The sequence below is a fragment of the Canis lupus genome, chromosome 11 (assembly GCF_048164855.1).
Source record: "Canis lupus baileyi chromosome 11, mCanLup2.hap1, whole genome shotgun sequence".
Lineage (NCBI taxonomy): Eukaryota > Metazoa > Chordata > Mammalia > Carnivora > Canidae > Canis > Canis lupus.
In genome coordinates this window covers 44618580-44640259 of record NC_132848.1, presented here as the reverse complement: position 1 = coordinate 44640259, position 21680 = coordinate 44618580, and the positions used below count along the sequence as shown (strand labels likewise).

General features: G+C 41.4%; 1 protein-coding gene across 2 annotated transcripts in view; it reads left to right on the top strand.

The window, feature by feature from the left end:
* NPAS2 (neuronal PAS domain protein 2) overlaps positions 1-21680 on the top strand; it is a 158498-nt gene that overhangs the window by 83675 nt on the left and 53143 nt on the right. For both annotated transcript variants that reach the window (XM_072844497.1, XM_072844496.1), the window contains exons 3-4: positions 10449-10597; positions 17288-17379. In XM_072844497.1, the coding sequence (XP_072700598.1) occupies positions 10449-10597; positions 17288-17379 (241 nt within the window). The remainder of the gene's footprint in view (positions 1-10448; positions 10598-17287; positions 17380-21680) is intronic.

Genomic DNA, 21680 nt, shown 5'->3' with positions numbered 1-21680 from the left:
GTGGCTCAGCGGTTCAGCATCTGCCTTTGGCATGATCCCGGGATGCCAGGATCAAGTCCCACATCGAGCTTCCTGCATGGAGCCAGTTTCTCCCTCTGCCTCTCTCTCTGTGTGCCTCTTACGAATAAATAAATAAATCTTAAAAAAAAAAATCTTGGAAGCCATCTGGTGATGACACAGCATCTTTTTAAAGTTGAAAGAAAAGAACCATTAGCCCAGAATTCTAGATTCAGTAAAAATACCCATCAGAAATGAAGGTAAGTGAAGACATTCTCAAATGAAAAAAACAACAACAAAACAAACAAAAAACCTAAGAAAGTTTTTTTATCAGTAGACCTGCTCTGAAAGAATTGCTAAAGGAAGTTTTTCTAACAGAAAGGAAATGATACCAGATGGAAACTTGAGATAAGAGATATAATGGAAGAGTAACAGAAATGGTAAATATCTGGCTACATAGAATAGATAGTCTGACATTTGGGAAAAAATAACATAAGCTTATCTGATTCAGTGTGTGTAGATGTAGTGCGTAAGATAACTGCAACATAAAGGGAGAGAGAATATAGGGAATTAAATGGAATAAAGTTTCTACATCCCACTTGAAATGATAAAATATTCTAAGTTTTTATATTATAACCCATTGAGTAATTACTAAGCACTATACAAGGTACTGTAGTAAATAAAAACACAATTGATAAATTAAAATGGAATGCCAAAAAATGTTTTGACAACCCAAAAGAAGGCAAGATAGAAGAAATAGGAACAACAAAAAGAATAAAAAAAAAAACCCAGATGGTACAATGATACACCTAAACCTAAACATATAATTACATTAAATGTAAGCATTCTAAATATGCCAACTAAAAGCAATTGTTGGAATGAATTTTTTTAAAGATTTATTTATTTAATTTATTTATGATAGACATAGAGAGAGAGAGAGAGGCAGAAGGAGGAGGGAGAAGCAGGCTCCATGCCGGGAGCCCGACATGGGACTCGATTTCCAGACTCCAGGATCGCGCCCTGGGCCAAAGGCAGGCACTAAACCACTGAGCCACCCAGGGATCCCCTGAATGAATTTTTTTAATGACTTAACCATATGCTGTTCACAAAGTATTCACTTAAAATATGATAAGTAGGCTCAAAGTAAAATTGAGGGTGATGACATACCACACAAACAGTAATGAAAAGAAAGCCAGAGTAACTATATTAATACAAAATAAGGTAGATTTCAGAGCAAAGAAGATTACCAGAAATAAAGAATGACATTATATAATAATAATGAGTCAATTTACCAAGAACACATAACAATTCTAAATGTGTATACACCTAACAACAGAACTTCAGAATGCATGAAGCACAACCTAAAGAACTGCAATGAGTCTTTAATATGCTTATCACAGTAATAGAACTAGTCAGATAGAAATTTAGCAAGGATATAGAAGAACTGAAAAAACCATCAACCAACAGGATCTGCTGGACATTTATAGAACACTCCGCCCAACAATGGCAGAATGCACACTGTTTTCAAGGACCCATTGAACATTCACTAACCAAATCCTGCTTCATAAAATAAATATAAAGAAATATAACTGAACTGAAATTAAATTGCAAACAGAAAAATGGCAGGAACAATGTCTCTAAAACTGGAAATTAACAGTATGGCTTCTAAGTAATTCAAAGGCTTTTTGTTTTGTTTTGCTTTGTTTTGTTTTTAAGTCTTTTTTTAATATTTTATTTTTTTTAATTTTTATTTATTTATGATAGTCACACAGAGAGAGAGAGAGAGAGAGAGAGAGAGGCAGAGACACAGGCAGAGGGAGAAGCAAGCTCCATGTACCGGGAGCCCGACGTGGGATTCGATCCTGGGTCTCCAGGATCGCGCCCTGGGCCAAAGGCAGGTGCCAAACCGCTGTGCCACCCAGGGATCCCTAATTCAAAGGTTAAAGAGGAAGTCTCATGGAATTTTAGAAAATATTTTGAACTGAACAAAAATTAAAATACAACATATCAAAATTTGTGGGTTGTAGCTAAAGCAGTGCTTAGTGGGAAATCTACAACATTAAATGGGTACACTGGGGAAAAAAAGGTCTCAAATCAATATCTAAGCCTTCACCTGAAGAAACTATAAACTGTAGAGCAAAATAAATTCAAAGCAAATAGAAGAATGAAAATATTAAGAGCATAAATCTATAAGAGTGAAAACAGAAAAATTATAATGAAAAACCAAAACATGATTTTTTTTAAAATCAATAAAATTGGTAAGCCTTTTGCAAGAATGACCCAAAAAAATACATAAATTACCAATAGCAGGAATAAAAAGGGAAGTATTATTACACACCCTTCACACATTAAAGGACCATAAAGGAATACTCTAAACAATTGTATCCACATAAATTTGACAACCTAGATGAGAGGTACCAATTACTCAAAAAACGTAAGGTACCAAAACTCCTGCAAGATGAACTAGAAAGCCTGAAGTGTCCTATAACTAATAAGGAAATTGAATTTATAGTTTAAAATCTTCTGAAAAAAAAATCTCAGACCCAAATGGTTCCACTGATGAATTCTGCCAAACATTAAAAGAAAAAATATCACCAATTCTATACAGTCCTTCCCAGAAAATTAAGAGGAGGAAACACTTCCCAACTTATTTTCTGAGGCCAGCATTACCCAGAAAATACACAGTACAAGAAATGAAAATATATACATATGTCATATATACCTATGTGGAAAATACATCAAAACCCCTGAAGTTTTTATCCAGGGGTTGTAAGGGTGTTCAGCATTCAAAAACCAGTCATTGTAATCCATCAAGGTAGCAGGATAAAGAAGAAAAACCAAAATCACATGGTCATATTCAAGGAAGCAGAAAAGGTGTTTGACAGAGTTCAACTTATATGTTTGATATAAACTCTCAGCAAACTAGGAATTGGAGAGAATTTCCTTAAATTGGTAAAGGGTATCTATAGAGGAATCCCTGGGTGGCTCAGCAGTTTAGTGCCGCCTGCAGCCCAGGGCATGATCCTGGAGACCAGGGATCGAGTCCCATCAGGCTCCTTGCCTGGAGCCTGCTTCTCCCTTTGCCTGTGTCTCTGCCTCTCTCTCTCTCTCTCTCTCTCTCTCTCTCTCATGAATAAACAAATAAAATATTTTTTAAAAAGGGGTATCTATATAAAACCTATAGCTGATATACTTACTGACAAAAGACTGTTTTCCCTTCTAAGATGGGAAATAAGACAAAGGTATCTGCTGTCATCACTCTGTTCAATGTCATACTGCATGTCTTAGCCAGAGCAATAGGAGTAAAAGAAACCAAATGCATGTTGATTGGAAAAAAGGAAATAATGATTCCCTTATTAACAGATGACATGTTTGTATATATAGGCCCTCCCAAGACACTTAGCAAAACAAACAACTAAAAACTCCTGTAACTAACAAGTGAATTTAACAAGGTCACAGGATACACGGTCAACACACAAATCAATCATCTTTCTGTAGGCTAATGTGAACTATTAGAAACTGATATTAAAAGTGCAATGCCACTTTTATAATCAATCCAAAAGAATGAAATACTTAGGTATAAATCTAATAAGACATGTGAGACACCTACTAGAAAATTGCAAAATAGTAGAAATCAGTGATAACCTAAATAAATGGAAAGATTGTGTTTATGATTGGAAGACTCAACAGAATAAAGATATCAAATTTCCCCCAAATTGGCCCATAGATTTAAAGCAATTCCAATCAAAATCCCAGCAGAACTCTGTAGGAATAGACAAGTTGGTGGTAAATGTAATGGAAAGGCAGAGAAACTAGAATAGTCAAAAATAATTTTGAAAAAGAAGAATAAAGTTGGAGGGATCACATTATCCAATTTTAAGACTTATTATAAAGCTACATGGTACTGGTGGAGGAATAGATCCGCTGGTCAATGAGACAAAATAGAAAATAGAGAACCAGAAACTGACCCACCTAAATATGACCAACTCATTCTTTACAAAGGTAATCCCATGTAGAGATGCCTTTTCCTTAGTGATATTGCAAAAATTGGACAACCCTATACAAACAAACTTCAACCTAAACCTTACTTATTATAAAAATAACTAACTCAAAGTGGATCATGAAATGTAAAATGTGTAGAACTCCTGGAAGAAAACACAGGAGAAAATTGTGGCCTGTGATTGGGCAGAGGATTCCCAGACCTGACACCAAAAGCACAATCCACAAAAGAAAAAAATTGCTAACTTGGACTTCATCACAATGAGAAACTTTGACCCTGTGAAAGACACTATTAAGAGAATAGAAAGGCGAGCTGTGAGAAAATACTGACAAATCATATGTCAGACAAAGGATTTGTGTCAGAATATGTAAAGGATGCTCAACACTCAACAGTAAGGGAACAAAACCACAACTTCAAAATGGGCAAAAGACATGAACAGATGCTTCACCAAAGAAGATCTACAGATGGCAAAAAAAGAACATCATTAGCCATTAGATAAATGCAAATTTAAGCCCCAGTGAGATAATACTGCACATCTCTTAGATTAGCTAAAATGAAAAGTACTGACAATATTAACTCCCCTTGAGGAGAAAGAACATCTGGATCGCTCCTACATGGCTGGTGAGGGGGTAGGATGGTAAAGCCACTCTGGAAAACAGTTTGGCAGTTTCTTATGAAGCTAAACATACATTTTCCATATGACCCAGGTTACTCATTTCAGAGAGCTGAAAACTTGTGCTTACACACAAAAAAACTTGTACACAAATGTCTACAACAGGTCTCTTCATGACTGCAAAAAAAAAAAAAAAAAGGAAAACTTGAAATTTCTTCACAGATAATTGGATAAACCAGCTGTGGGACATCCATACGATAGAAAACCAGTGCTCAGCACTAAGACAGGGAGGGTACTGATAGGCACAGCGACCTGAATGAGTCTCAAAGGCCTTCTGTGGGTAGAAGAAATCAGGCTTGGGGGTTATGTGCTGTGCGATTGTGTTTATATGACATTCTCCAAAAGGGAGGGCACAGTGATGGAGAACAGGTGGGGGTTGCCAGGGGCTACAGGTGTGGAGAGAATGAAGAAGATTTTTAGAGGGAATTCTTCTGTCTCTTAGTTGTGATCATGGTTACATGAATTTCCTCATGTGTGAAAATTTCTAGAACTGTGCCCCGAAGAAAAAGTCAAGTTTACTGTGTGTTCATTTTGAGAGTAAAAATTTTAAAGGTCTATATTGTCAGCATTACTTGTCCTTTGACCAATGAAATTCAAGTGAGGCTCCTTTGCCTCTGATTCCCAACTTTCTCTCCTGTGCTCCTCACAATGAGTTTGGTTAGTACTGAGCTGAGGAGCACAGCCCGTAGCCATGCAGGGCACTGTGGTCCTGTGCCCGACCACCCTCCCCCCTCCTTCCAGTCTCTGCTCACTTCCCCCTGCGTTGGGTCCCTCTCTTCTTTTTCCTGAAGTCCTTACCCTTTCCCTCCCTGAGACTGCCCATCAGCAGTCTGGATTCATCCGAAAGCCATGACCAGACCACCTGTACTGGCATTTGAGACTCTCTTCTTCTTGTCCTCTCTCTCTCACCTTACTTTCCCGCATGTCCCCAGCTGTCCTGTCACACCTGACCACTCGGCTCTTCCTTGGCTGATTCCCCCCGCCACTTGCCCACCCACCCCTCCAGGCCACCTTGCCTCAGCCCCTTCCCTGAAGGCTTCCTGGACTACCTCGCATGGTTGATCTCCTCCCCTTGTGAACTCTCCAGCAATTTGTCTCAACTTGTCGCCTAACCCTTATCACATTGCACCTGATGTAGAAATTGCATTTCTTCCTCTAAACCCTAAGCTTCTTTTTTTTTTTTTTTTAAGATTTTATTTATTTATTCATGAGAGAGGGGCAGAGACACAGGCTTCCCTGCGGGGAGCCTGATGCGGAACTCGATCCCAGGACCCCAGGATCACACCCTGAGCCGAAGGCAGACGCTCAACTACTGAGTCACCCAGGTGTCCCTAACTCTAAGCTTCTTTTTAGTTGGCCTTTTTTAGTTGATTTTCTGCAGTATTTTTCCCTGAGCACAAATACCATCATCCTGTTAGCATGCAATGCCATTTTTTTTCTGCAGAATGTGTTCAGTTTCTATGCTGTCACCTCAAGCAGCCCGATTTGTCATTCTTAGTCCTGTGTTCCCAGAGCGCTGGTGCACAGCTCCATAACAGATACCTCATGATGGTTCTGAGGGAGCTGCAGGAGACAGGAGAGCACACTGCTTCCCAGTACAGGTGCCCACGCCAGCCTGCTCTACCACTTCCCAGTCATTTGACTTCAGGGAGTCATACATCTCAGTGCCTCAGCTGCTTCATCTGTGAAATGGGAATAGTAGTATCTTAAAGGGTCATTGTGAAGATTAAAGTAATTAATATATATATATAACATTTACAATAGTGCCTGTTACATAGTAAGTACCAGGCAAATGTTATCTCCGTGACCAATGTCCCTTGAGGAACACTCGAAAAGATCCCCTGGGGCTTTTCAGCCCTGCATTCAAAACCAAAGGGTCAAGCTTGTATCAATCTGTATTTAAAACATACACACAAACACAGACACACAGACATAGACACCCCTTCCCTCCCAGCCCTCCTCTCGTTCTCTCTGCCTCCCCCGTCTCTTCAATTCAATAAGAAGACAAACAACGCAGTTGAAAAATGGGCAGAAGATTGGAGTAGACATTTTACAAAAGAAAATATATGAAATAGTAGTAAACATGTGAAGGGGTGTCCAACATCATTAATCATCAGAAAGAGGCAAATTGAAACCACAATGAGGAAACATCGCAGTGCCTAAAGTGAGAAGAGACTGATGGTACCACATGTTGACAAGCATGTGGAGCAACACAAACCCTCATAGGTGGCCGGTGGACATGCAGACAAGGGACAGCCACCTGGCATAACAGCATGGCAGTATCTAACCGCGGTGAACATATACTTAGAGTATGAGTCAGCAATTTCACGCCTGTGTATTTGCCCAAGAGAAATGTGTTCCTGTGTCTACCCAAAGACACGGATGTGAATACTCAGAGCAGCATTATTCTCAATACCCCTGCACTGGAAACAACCCAGGGAACACTAGTCAGCCGTCAAAAGGGATCTTAATACATGCAACAATGTGGATGCATCTCCAAAACTTAATCCAATGTACGTTAAAGACTATATGCTGTCCGATTTTATTTATATGAAATTCTAAAAATGTCAAAACTACAGTGACAGCGGATCATTGGCTTCCTGTGGCTGTCATTGACGGTTGATCAACAGCAAAGATGCAGGAGACTACCTTTCAGGATGAGGGAACTGTTTCATCTCTGGGTGTGGTGGTGGTGACACAATTACCAAAATCCATCAAACTGCACACTTAAAATGGATGAACTTGCCCAAATGTAAATAGTGATGTAACAGAAAAATCAAAACCAGAGGCTGATTAAGTATCTTTCAGCTGGTTGTCCCAGTGCCTTCCGTGTGGTGTCTCTCGGCCTGCCAAGATGACCTCCTCATTGGAAATAAGGTCATTCGAGGCTCATTTTCTTTCTCTTGCCTCAGAGCTGCAGATCCAGCTGACATTGACCGATTTCCAGTGGGCACCATAGTGTGTCCCAGGCGGAGGCTGATGGAAACAAGCTTGTGTTTCTGTCACTAATGATATGAGCCTTCATCGTATCCTCTGCCAGGCCATGTTGGTTGTCATTACACCCATTGAAGAAGAGAACAGAGTAATAATGAGCTGGGTGTTATCGGCTCACAAATAATTTATAATGGGCAAACTAGGACAGGAACAGAGCTTTTTTTGGCTAAGGAGGCTGCATGTCACTCTTTAAAATCTAGGCCAAAAAATTATTTATAATGCATAGACAGTCACTCAGAAAGTTAAAAGGTTCCTTTCTTCTCTCCTGTGTGTTTGAACATGATGCTTTTTACCCTCGACTCACAAAAGGCACCTTAGCATCTTCCTTGGACACCTGCATTTCAGTCCATGACTCTGAGAGCACGTATATGAGGGTGATTACTTGGCTAGGAATGAGGCCCTTGTAGAAACCCCTTAAGGGTGTCAGGTCCTCGGGGGTGCCTGGATGGCTCAATGGTTGAGCGTCTGCCTTCGGCTCAGGTTGTGATTCTGGGGTCCTGGGATCAAGTCCCACATCAGGCTCCCCACAGGGAGCCTGCTTCTCCCTCTGCCTGTGTCTCTGCCTCACTCTCCGTGTCTCTTATGAATAAATAAATAAAATCTTTTTTTAAAAGGGTGTCAGGTCCTCCCCCAAATCCAAGAAGGTTAGAAATGAGCAGAAAGTCAGGGAAAGGAAGAGATCTTGACTGTGGGGAGTGACCACACACTTGAGGTAAGCTTTGAAGAATTGCCTTGGGTATTATCAGGAAGGAGCCCAAACCGAGATATAATCAGCAAAGGATGGCTCTTCAACAAGTGTGTTGAAATAAAGGCAGGTCATGTGTCCTTAGGCAAGGCAAGCAAAGTGGTTATGGCCACTGTGGCATCTAAGAAGAGAGTATTTGCATTGTGACCCTTGTTTGCAGGGGCTGTTTGGGGAAGCAGAATCCTTATTGACACCAATACCTGTAGATATGGATACCTACCCCAAGGGAGGTGAAGCCCTCTGAGTTATCTTAAGCCACCAGCACCCTGTCCTGACTACACGTTGGCCAATAGCCTCCTGATAAGTGATTGGCTGCCCCAGCCACCTTGATGCTAGGCCCCAGGGTACCTAGAGCAGCAGGTAGACCACATTCAATGGGCCCCACAGCTGTGGCTCCTGCTCTCTCAATGAGCTGATGTGGAAAAAGTCCATCCTGCGTGAAATGAGAAAGGTGAGTCAGCTCATGATCACTTTTGACTAAGATGACTGTTGATAAGGATGCCTGGGTGGCTCAGTGGTTGAGCATCTGCCTTGGGCTCAGGTTGTGATCCCGGGGTCCCAGGATCGAGTCCCGCATTGGGCTCCCCACAGGGAGCCTGCTTCTCTGCCTCTCTCTGTGTGTCTCTCATGAATAAATAAATAAAATCTTTAAAAATAAAAGATGACTGTTGATAAGGGGCTGGTCCCTCGGAGCTCAGAGCCAGCCCCCAGGGTCTGTGGTGTGTCATTAAAGATCAAGACCTCTAGAGTGGTGCTGCTTCCCAGAGCTCCTCAGGCTGAGGGCAGGCTTCCTGCTATGCCTGCCCCTTGTTGGGCTATCTAGTAGAGCGGCCTGTGTAGCCGTGTGCTCCTGTTCTGGTTCCCAAGGATCCCAGGCTTCCTCAGAGGTCTCCTCCCCGCAAGCCAAGCAGCTCTACTTCGAGCTCTGTATAGATGTGCGGTGTAGTGTGTCATATTTTAAATAGACTTTACTTTTTTTAGAGTACTTGTAGGTTTACAGAAAAACAGCAGAAGGTACAGATATTTCCCCATCTATCCCCTGTCCCTATGTATGGATGGCCTCCCTATTATTAACAATGAACCTACATCAACACATCATCATCACCCAGAGTCCAGTTTATGTTAGCACTCACTCTTGGTGTAAATCTATAGGTTTGGACAAATGTAAAATGATGTGAACCCACCAATATAATATAAAGAGGAGTATCACTGCCCTAAAAATCCTCTGTACCCCACCTATTCATCCATCCCCACTTCAGTCCCTGGCAGCCACTGATCTTTTCACTGTCTCCATAGTTTCGCCTTTTCCAGAATGTCATATAGTTGGAATCATGCAGTATGTAGCCTTTTCAGATTGGCTTCTTCCACTTAGTAATATGCATTTAAGGCTCCTCTATGTCATCTTTAAAATGGTTCATCTGCTCTTAGCAGCTTGACAACCATACGCCTCCCCTGTCATACGTTGGCCCTGGGTCGAGCACGGCTTGCAGACGGTTTTTTATCGGGTGTGCCTTGTCTTCCCAGAGGATGATGAGCTCTGGGGCGGGGGCCAGGACATATGCCCTGTGTGGCACTGGCTCTCTGCCAGACACTCCAGGTACCTGGTTTCCCCTTGTAACTTGATACCAAGGGCTGGGCGCTCTGGGTTGGAGGGGACGTGGTTAGAGCCTAAGGAAGGGCTATCAGAGCAAAGCCCTCTGGGCTGCAGCCATGTACACAGCATGTCATTTGCTCTCTGAAGGTTAAAGCTCCATAAAGTCAGAGTGAGCAGCATCTGGCAATGGAGCTAATCTGTGTAAGATTTTGCATCTGAGTCAGAACTTACTTATTAACACTGTCTGTCTTTGTGGCCAAGAGTCTAGCAAAACATTTTTCTGTCCCCATTATTCAACTCTGAAATGTGGTGAATGTTACTTTCCCTGAAAGAGTTCTGATAAGATGATCACGACAGAGCACAGTCTGATAGCAAATACTTCCATTTCACAAAAAGCCTTTATGAAGTGGAATATTCTAGTAACCTGTGTGTTCCGTGTTTACAGAGCTTCTCGAAACAAGTCTGAGAAGAAGCGTCGGGACCAGTTCAATGTTCTCATCAAAGAGCTTAGCTCCATGCTCCCTGGCAACACTCGGAAAATGGACAAAACCACCGTGCTGGAAAAGGTCATTGGATTTTTGCAGAAACACAATGGTAAAGGTTATGCTTCTCTCCATTTTTATTCCATTCCTGTCCTTTCATTTGGTGATGACATCATCAAGCTGGTCCTATGCTTGGTTCTCTCTTTCCAGCAAAGCCTGATTTCCTCAGTCACAGGCATTTTCTTGCAAAGACACTCCACCCTCTTTAATAGCCCACCTCCAGCAGGTTTGGGAGAGGACATTCACTTCCCAAATTGCTTTATTAGCCAGAGGAGAGAATCCAGAGAATCCTCACAGGTAGCACCCAGCATAAGTGGAGTGGCATTAACAGTGGGAGTGTCTTGATTAAAAGTGTCTACAGCAAGCATTTTTCATGCAGCTTTGAAGAGATGCAAGGCCCAAGAATTCATTTTCCACTGGACTGAAGTGGGCTGGTTTCTCCAACCACCTCCACAATGGCCTCTGAACTCCTTGGCTTTCTGAGCTCCACCATAGAAAAATTAAATTGAAAATCAATCATCTACTTACTGTCAAATCCATTTTTTTATTGAGATATCAGTCGTGTGCCATAAAATTCACCATTTTAAAGTTTAAACTCAGTGGTTTTAGTATATCCAAAAGGCTGTGCCACGGTTAACACTAATTTTATCATCCCATAAATCAGTCACTCTCCATTTCCCCTCCGTCCAAATCCTGACAACTACTCAACTGCTCTCTGTCCCTCTCTATTTCCTATTCTAGGCATTTCATACAACTGGAACCATCCAATATATGACCTTTTGTTTCTGGCTTCTTTCACTTAACATTCGTATTTTAGCAAGTACCTGTATTTCACTCCACTTTATGGCCAAATAATACCTATTGTATAGATATATTTTGCTTATCCATGTATCAGTTGATTCTCTTGGGTTGTTTCCACTCTTCAGCTGTTATGAATAATGCTACTAGGGACCTTCATGTACAGTTTTTTGCATGGATATATATTTTCAGATCTCTTGGATATATATCTAGGATAAGAATTGCTTGGTCCACAATGGTAACTCACGTTCAACATCTTGAGGAACTGCCAAACTGGTTTCCACAGTGGTTGGACAATTTTAGACTCCCAGCAGCAGTGTATGAGGGTTTCAATTTCTCTACATCCCCACCAACACTTGTTATTGTCTGGTTGTGGGTGTGTGAGTGAGTGAGTGAGTGTGTGTGTGTGTGTGTGTGTGTGGTGTTTATTATAGCCTTCCTAGAGAGTAGGAAGCAATATCTCATTATAGTTTTGATTTGCATTTCCCTAAAGATTAATGATGTTCAGCTTTTCATGAACTTATTGGCCATTTGTATATCTTCCTTAGAGAAATGTCTATTCAAATCTTTTGTCCATTGTTTAATTGGATTATTTATGTTTTGTTGTTGAGTTCCTTACATATTCTGGATATTAGACCCTCATCAGATATATCATTTGCAAATATTTCCCAGACTGTGGATCGCCTTTCACTTTTTTACTGATGTCCTTTGACACAAGTTTCTAAGTCTGAAGACCAGTTCTCTTTTTTTGTTATCGTTGGTTGTTTGTGTCTTAGGTTCTTATCTAAGAAACCATTGTCTAATCTAAGGATATGGACATTTACATCACCTGTTTTTCTTTTAGAGTTTTATAGTTTTTAAAAAGAGTTTTATAGTTTTAAGCCATATATTAAGCATCAAGCATACAAGCTACAGGGTGAGCATTTAGGTATTTAATCCATTTTGTTTTTTTGTACATGGAGTAAGATAGAGTTGAAATTCATCATTTTGCATGTGGATATCCAGTTACCCCAGCATTCCTTTCCTTTTTATTTTTTAAAAATTTTTTTATTTATTTATGATAGTCACAGAGAGAGAGAGAGAGAGAGAGGCGGAGACATAGGCAGAGGGAGAAGCAGGCTCCATGCACTGGGAGCCCGATGTGGGATTCGATCCCGGGTCTCCAGGATCGCACCCTGGGCCAAAGGCAGGCGCCAAACCACTGCGCCACCCAGGGATCCCCATTCCTTTCCTTTTTAAAAAAAACTTTTGAATACTTAGAGAAAATATATAAATAATAACTGTACAATTAAATTACTTGTCATACTATATATTAGTAAACACAGTTCAGAAACCAATGCCGGGTCAATAAATATAAGCTTTCCCAATAGATGCTCCTTCCTTCTATCTACTTCTGCTTTCCCCAGAAGTAATCTCTATTTTGACTTCTAATACTAGAGGTTGGTTGTTGGGACCTTATTCAGATGGAATGATATGTTATGAACATGATGCTTATGAGGTTAATCTGTGTTCTTCCAGTGTTGTGGCTGGTTTGTTTTTGTTGGTATATAGTATTTCATTATATGAAGTTACCACTTGAGTCTATCCTTGAGCTTATGTCTTTCTCAAATAACCCTCTCTCCCTTTTACCTTTTTCCCTCAAACCCTTTTACCTCTTAGCATTGACCACCCTGCCCCACTGCTCACTTATGGATGGTACAAAAAAATTGAAGCAGAGTTAAGAGCGTTCAGGAGATATTAACAAGCAAGAAGAGCAGAATTCTTTTTTTCCTTAACTATGACACCAAACATAATAAAGTCAGAAGTGTCAGGTTATTGAGGAGATAATTACGATTCTTCTGTGCTTACAGTGATGCTTCTCTTTCACGGAACGTTTTCCTAGACAAGATGATTTCATGGAAGAGGGCACAGCTAGGACATTAGAAAGTTTCATTATTCTTGTTATTCTTTTATTATTTCTTTAATAATTGTATATACCTATTAAAAAGATGACAGTAATGATATATCCTCCTTTTTTCCCCAAAGCTGTCCAGAGGAGTGTAAAGAATATGTTAATTGCTTTTGTTAAAAGTCAGGGAAGAACAATCAAGCAAGATTGGAGTAAAGTGTTGCAGCAGTATTCAATTGCCACAATAATTTAATCAGAATGATTATATTTCCTAAATAATGATTTAGCTAAGTGAAATAGCAGGTTGGTTCGATTACCAAGATATTTTGTACAAATTACTCAAACTAGGTCAGTGCCACTGAGAAGCAGGACAGCTGTTAAATAGGACAGCTGGGATCAAGTTCATCAGTGTGACATTTATGCTGGGCTCTGTCCACTGCAGAATTACAGAATTGTCAAATTGGGACCTGGAAAGGATCACTCAGCAGAAATGCAGCCTCCCAACACCAGGAGCGCCTGTCTCCATCTCACCTTTTTTTTTTTTTTTTTTTTTTATAAGACTAAGGCCTACTTTGCACAGCTCCCTTAAACCCAAGCCTGATCACCTCTGGATATCACTCACCCTCTGTGATTTTATATCCCAAAGAAAGCAGAAAATTCGTGGCAGATTTTATGGAGAAATACCAAAATTTGGATTACATTTTTTTTAAATATGTAACTTTAGTTATAATCCAAATGGACATGAACTCCATAGGCATCCACAGTAGGGCAGAGAACAGCATTATTATTCAGGGCTCACCATGAGCCAGAGAGGCATTGTTCTAAGGACTCTTGTATAATAACACATGTGAGCTGCATAGCAGCTCCCCTTCGTTTCATTTCACAAATGAGACAACCAAGGCACAGAGATATTAGGCCACTCACCCGAGTCACACAGCCAGGGTGGTGAATCTATATGAGGCAGTTTGCCTCCAGATCCCAAGTTTTAATACTATACCATACTGGTTTTCCACAAGGCACAATTCATGGGGCTCTTATGGATGTTTGTGCTCTAGCTGCCCGTTAGTGTAGCCATTTAGACTACTGGTTCTCAACCTTGGCTGCCCATTAGAATCACCTGAGGAGCTTTTAAATACATATAACTGGGTCACACCTCAGAGACCAATAAATCAGAATACCTAGGGGTGGAACCCCAGTGGTGAGCTGGAGCTGGCTCATCTTGGCTTGCAAAAGATGATTGTTAAATTTTCAGGAGTTTTGCAAGCCAGATGACAGCTTACAATCAGCCACTGTGGGAGTATTTCCCACCATAGAAATGGGAAAGCACTATAAATCAAGGTGCTTTTGTTTTGTTTTGTTTTTGGTAGGGATGGAGAGCCTTTTACTGGCACACTACTGGGAGAGGTACAAGCGTCTGTATTTTTAAAGCTCTCCAGATGATTCCAGTGTGCAGCCAGGGTTAAGAACTGTGAATTTAGACATATTTTCTGCCTTCATGATACAGGAAGACCACATGATAAGAAAAGATGATTAGTTCCGGATAGGCATTGTAATTATTTATAATAACTCTTTCCTCTAATCTCTCAAGCATCCCAATTTTCCCAGCTTGGGAGATAAACCTTGACCTTGGAATGCATACCTATTCTTTTTGAAGTAATCCAAATCAAAATGAGAACCTGACCATGGTCTTTTATAGAAAAATTCTATGTCATCAGTATCTGTTATAAGAGAGAAATCCCTAAATTATGTAAATAACAAGGTGTATTGTACATTCTTATCCACACCCATTTAAATGTTACTTCTACAGGGCCAGGCTGATCTGCAAACTTTCTTCTTCTTGTGTGAATCTCAAGTGGATTTAATGTGATTTTTTGCCAGCAGCATTCATGCCCCTTCAGTCTGTCTGCCTTAGTGGATAGGGGATGGGGTCATGTGGAGAAGCTCCAATACAAAGCGAAGTATCTGTTGGACAGGGTGACCCAGCTTGGTAGAGAGTTTCTGCCCCATTTTCCAGACTTTCCTTTGACCACATATAGCCCAAAGACATACTCCTCCTTGTTCACAAACACCAGGAATGATTGGGAGGTGAGCACTCTAGGGCACAACTGCAACTTACACTACAGTAGAATTTTGGAATTCAGCTATTAATTGTAATGTTTTCCTTCAAAAAAAAAATGCTTCTAGGTGGTTTCACTTCCCTTACTAGTTAGAAACTACTTCACCACATCTCTTTGCTGACCCGGCCCTATCACCTGTCGCTTGTGATATTAGTCACATCAAATGCCAGTGGAGAGATCCCTGGGTGGCGCAGCGGTTTGGCGCCTGCCTTTGGCCCAGGGCGCGATCCTGGAGACCCGGGATCGAATCCCACGTCGGGCTCCCGGTGCATGGAGCCTGTTTCTCCCTCTGCCTATGTCTCTGCCTCTCTCTCTCTCTGTGACTATCATAAATAAAAAAATTTAAGAAAATGCCAGTGGAGATATGATTATAACACTAAACTTTATTTCCCAGTTGAACATTTTTTTACTTAAGACATTTTATCTAATATATATATATATATAATATTAATGTGCTGTGAAGTGAGCCTTCACTTCCAAGGACTACTATCAAATCGTTGAAATACAAAACGAATGAAATGGCTGCTCTCAATATCATTATGCTGGTGTTTATAAAGAATCTAAGTCATACTAAATGATCTAAAAGTTACTTACAGAAAAGAAATGGGCCTTTTATTTTCCTTTACCATTAAGTTGAATGGACCACTATCTAAATCAACTTTGGACTGTGAGGAGACTCTTCTCCTGGACAACTCATCTACAGCTTGATCCTAATGATCAAAAGAACAGTACACATGAGTTTGTGTGTTGGGGGAAGGGGGAGAAGATTTATGGCATTAATTTATTAACATGGTCTTGCTAGATCTCTTTTCTAAGTGATCAGACTGCAGCAACCATTTGAGGAAATGAGAGTTTCACCCTCTCTTGCCTCAGCTGGCACCTCAGAATCAACGCTGGCCCAGAATTGTGTATAGCACCCTGCCTCTGCTTCCCAGGATGCATTTCACCTTGTACAGCCTCTGGCCACAGTGGCAGGAACATCTTGTTCTTTCAGAATCTGGGAGGAAGAAACCATCCCAGTAGCACCAAGAAGATAATCCCTAAAGAAACCTCTCACTAGATCCAGTGGAGCAAAATGCTGGTTAAGATGGAGGATAAGCTGAAGGAAAAAAATATATCCAACACAGCATTTGAGCTATCTGTAAGAATCTTATCAGAGACATTTTAGTAATAATGCAAAATACACTTTCAAAAATGTGAAAGAACTAGCGTATTTAAGGAGTCCTGTGTATTCCAACAACTATTGAATTTACGAACATGAATAACATCTTCCGTACAAGATAGTTACAGAAACAAGCAAACTATAGACCAATCCAGAAAAGTCTTGGGAAGAATAAATTCTGACTTTAAAAGCAACTAAGTAACATGTTATTTGTCTAACACATTGTACATCAGTACCTGGAAATACTGAAAAATACTTTATATTCTGCATAGACACAGTCGGTTATTTACTACAAGCCGAAGATGTGTCTGGAATTTTGAAAATCCCGGATCTCTTAAGTGTTTTGCTTTGCCTTGACCAAGAAGAGGCAGCTTAGGACTGTGTCCTACCATCCGGGTCTTTGTTCCCATTGCCTTGCTAGATGGCAACTGCCGATGGTGGGCTTGGAGGCATAGAAATTCAACGGCATTGTGCCACCTGCTACTGGCAGGCACTATGGCCACACAGAGGGTGGAGCACTCTTCTCCTGAAGCCTCATTAAAAGGGTGTGGAAACATCCAGAGACGCCTTTAAGCCCATTACATCCAAAGTTCCTAGTCCTTAGAAATCAGGGTAACATATTTCCTTATACTGGCTTCTTTAAACAACACAGGAGTTTACACAAAATTACATAGAAATACATGTGCTTCATTTGTGTTCTTTTTCGTTTGTGAATTCTAAGTCCAAGGTGCCTTTGAGTATAAAAGTTTATTTATGTTTTTTTTTTTTTTTTTGTAGAAGTCTCAGCGCAAACGGAAATCTGTGATATTCAACAGGACTGGAAGCCTTCATTCCTCAGTAATGAAGAATTCACCCAGCTGATGTTGGAGGTGAAATGCACTTTCAGATTAGCTTAATTGGTTGCAAATCAAAATGTGGCTGCTTGTTCCAGATACGATAAGACCCTGTGCCCCGAGTAAACAAATTTTCTGGACCCTGGAAAGAGGTCTTGAAACAGACACCCCTTGAAGCTCTGCATGCTGTTGCTTATTTTTTGGCTACTGAATTTGGCAGTATAAGCAAGAATCCCCAAACCGAATGGGAGTGTGTGCTGTGGCTGTCGTGACGCCAGGGTGAGCCCATTCTTGGTCTCCCAACTAGAGGACACCCAGTGGGGCACCCGGGAGGGACAGGTGCAGGTAGGTAGAAGGAGGGGAAGGAGGGAGGAAAAATTATGTCTCTGCACTGCCTTTTTGGCTCAGAGTCTCCTCTTTGGAATGCAATGATTCTATGACTCTGTGTTTCCCCTTAGTAGAACACATTTTGAAAACAAAAGCCTTCTTTTAAAGTTAGGCTTTTAACTCGAGCTCCTATTATATCAACATAGCATGTGGGTGTCTACCGTAAGTGACCCTGTGCCTCCCCGCCCAGCACACGCCCTTTCTGGGCTGGGAAAGATGCTCACGTTTCTTCCTCTAGAAAGTTAGGTGCCCACACCCATCTGTGGGGCTCTATTTGTGGAAATCTGGCCGAGTTGGGCCAGTGGCCTTCTTCGGTATCCTGTGTTTACATTTGGGCGAAACCCATCTGTACGGATGAGGGTGAGTCTCTGCAAAAACATGTGGCGGCGTGCTCTGACTTCACAACTAGGATTAGGCTGGGAGTGTATGGACATGAGAGTGGAGGGAGAGAAGTTTCCAGATGTGGCACGTCTGGGCCCTTGACTTAGAAGAGGAAACCGGGACAAATGAGTTCAGTGAAAGGAAGTTAGACGCTGGCTGCTTGTCAGTGGTTCCTGGCAGGGTTTTTGGAGAGTGGCTTCTTTCTATACTCATCTTAGGTGCCTGTATAAGACTGATGTAAACTTTAATTTACATACATTAACTATGCAGAAAACAGAAAGTACTGGAGTAAGAAAATGCCAGAATGAAGATGTCCAAATATTATGAAATATAAGCGCATTAATGAACATTTGCATAAAATGAAAGATACTTAAATCTACATGTGAACTATATTTAAAGAAAATACAGAACTTTCTCCAGAAGCAATGCATTTTAAGTATGTTAAATTTAGACCAGCTTGTGAAATATAATGTTGAATTAATGCATCATTATGCTACTTTACATAAACCATTTTATCTTTTAATTCTTAGGGACAGTAGTTAAAACGCATAACCCTATAGCATCCAGCCTCTTTTTAAAAGCCTGTAGCATATCCTTCTTTTTTATTCCCCCTACTGAGTTTCAAGATATCAAAAATGTTTGAGGAAACAAGACTTTTATAAAGTTAAAAATGGATACATGTTTGGGCTGAAAGGCAGGCCTGAGATTCAGGAGACTGGAATTTCTAGAAAAAGAAGAGTTTAGATTTCTCTGTGTATTCTTTATGCACTTTCCCCTGCTCCCAGTATAGACTCCTTGAAGTGAATCTGAAGGAATCATGCCCAATGAGTGAATTAAGCCTGAAATTAAGCCTGTACAACAGCAGGCCTTCTGGGCAAATTGCAGCTTTGAGGAGCCTGGAAAACCCCACAACGAGTACTTCTGATTTATCTGTTTCAAGCTTCTGTTCCAACCTGTTGCTCTTCAGTAGACACAGCCCTGGTGATAAGTAACTAACTGCACCTCCAGTGTCTTCTCCCAGATGGCCCGGGCCCTTCAAGGCCCCCACAGGATGATGTTGTCATCATTTGCCACAAGGCAACTTCTTACTCGTGTGTTTCATCTTCCAGCTCTGCAGCCTCTCTCTCCCTTTCCAGAGCCATTTCAGGGACTGTGAGGAATTCAGAGGCCATGTCTTGGCAACCATGAGGTTCTCTTTTTAAACCAGGACAAGAACCCATCAGGCCCCTGGGTGCTGAACCACTGGTGCCCTCTGCATGTGAATCCCTTCTCCTTCCCTCTTCTCTCAGAAAGTCCCCAGCCCAGAGTTCAGGAGGACACACACGGTCTTGGGGTTTGAAAGAACAGAAATGACTTGGCTGCAGACCAGCCAGGCAGGTACAGGGCCAGTGGCAGAGATGATGGCTACAAACCTCTGAACAAGTTTGCTCAGACAAAGGGGAAGCTCTTGTTGACTGGCCGTTAGGAAGCTTGTAGCATTTCTTCTGAAGTATATTCCAAAAAGCTACAGCCATCCTTTCTCTTAGCCCAAAGGTTGTTCCTCAGGAGCACAAGAAGCATCAGCATCAGGAATTGGCAGAAAGGCCTGTTTTCATTTCTTTCTGGTGTGTGGTGGGTATAAAATTGGAGCTGTTATGGCATTTTTGGTGTCCCCAAAGCTGCCGTCACTTAGAGACTTTACATTGAGTCCCTCAGATGGTGCCGATGGGACCCTCTAAAACCCCAGCGAGTGTGCTTGGAGCAGTGACTCAGCGCCGCTCTCCTGCATTTAATGGGAAACGCCGATAAGCTGTTGAAAGTTATCTTCCATCTATAAATACCTTCAGCTCTTTGACACCCACATGCTTTACAAATCCAAGAGGGGCTCACTGAGCAAAAAGATCATTTATACTCCCTTTTCCCAGTGTTCTGTCCTGGTTTTTCCAGAAGTCCAGCTGACATCCCTAAACACACACACACACACACACACACACACACACACAGCTCTTAAAATTTACCTCCAGGAGTGCCGCAAATGTGACGGAAAAAAACAATTAGGGAAAGAAACAAAAGGTACCAAGGTGTACCTCTGTGTTCATCATAATCCATAAATCTCATTCAAGAGTTCTCAACCTCAGCCCTATTGACACCTCGGACCTCATCATTCTTTATAGGGGGGGTTCCTGTGCATTGTAGGATGCTTCAAAGCATTCTACACCCACTACATGCCAACAGCACCCACCCCAGTAGCGACCACCAAAAAGTCTGCTGGCATCATTAGGTGTCCCCTGATGAGGTAGGAGGGCGCAAAACTACCCCCAGTTGAAAACCACTGATGTAACCCAAAAGGGTGAGGTACACTTAAGAAATATGCTTTAATATGCTTTAAATGCTGCAATAGGTAAGCATAAAATAATAAATGACCCTAGTGTTCGTTTTCCTGGTAAAGAGAGCTCCTCCCATTCTGGCTCTGTGCTCTTCCTGCGCAATCAGTGGACTGTTTCCGGTTCCTGTTGCAGTGCACTTAGCTGCACCCTCCTAACTAAAAGAATTAGTGCCCCTTTGGCCATGCAGACCTCCAGTGACAACCTGGGAGGATCTAGCTGAGTGCATACAAAACGTTTCTAAGCACTTATTTCAGTGCGGCTTTTTTTTTCTTTAAAGCAGAAATATTCTCACATTCGAAGATGATATTTCAAAGATACATACAGTGAGAGTAATAGGTTTACAGTAACTGTCCACCTGAGCATATTACTCCCTCGGAGATTCCTGTTCCAGTGGGTTGGGCTTGTTTTCATCTTTGCCATCTATTGCAAGGACCCGCATAGCCTGTTGCCAGGATGACCCCATTCAGGGCTGAATTGCATCATCTGAATTTTAGAAATCGACTTTCAAATGTGTCTTATGGAAGCATCGTGAGCAACCAATAAGGAATCTAAAAACAAACCAGTGAAAGTGTGAGAAAACAGGGACAGCCTACATCCTTTCTTTCTGTCAGAAGCACCTAGAAATATTACTCAGCCATTAGAAACGACAAATACCCAGCATTTGCTTCGACGTGGATGGAACTGGAGGGCATTATGCTGAGTGAAGTAAGTCAGTCGGAGAAGGACAAACATTATATGTTCTCATTCATTTGGGGAATAAGGAAAATAGTGAAAGGGAATAAAGGAGAAAGGAGAAAAAATGAGTGGGAAATACCAGAAAGGAAGACAGAACATGAGAGACTCCTAACTCTGGGAAATGAACAAGGGGTGGTGGAAGGGAGGTGGCAGGGGGTGAGGGTGACTGGGTGATGGGCACTGAGGGGGGCACTTGATGGGATGAGCACTGGGTGTTATGCTATATGTTGGCAAATTGAACTCCAAAAATAAATAAATAAATAAAATTTTAAAAAAGAGGCACCTAGAGCAACGTGCCTCACAGTAGACCTTCAGTAAGTAACGTGAATGTTTTTACAAAACAGCTCCTTCAGGAGGTCTTCCTCCTGTGGCGATGAGGGTAGGCAGAGGCTGACCCTGACTGACTGTTGTTAATGTACCTGTTAGGTTCTGTATCTTCTGATAAATGTTTACTGCTGAACTCAAAGT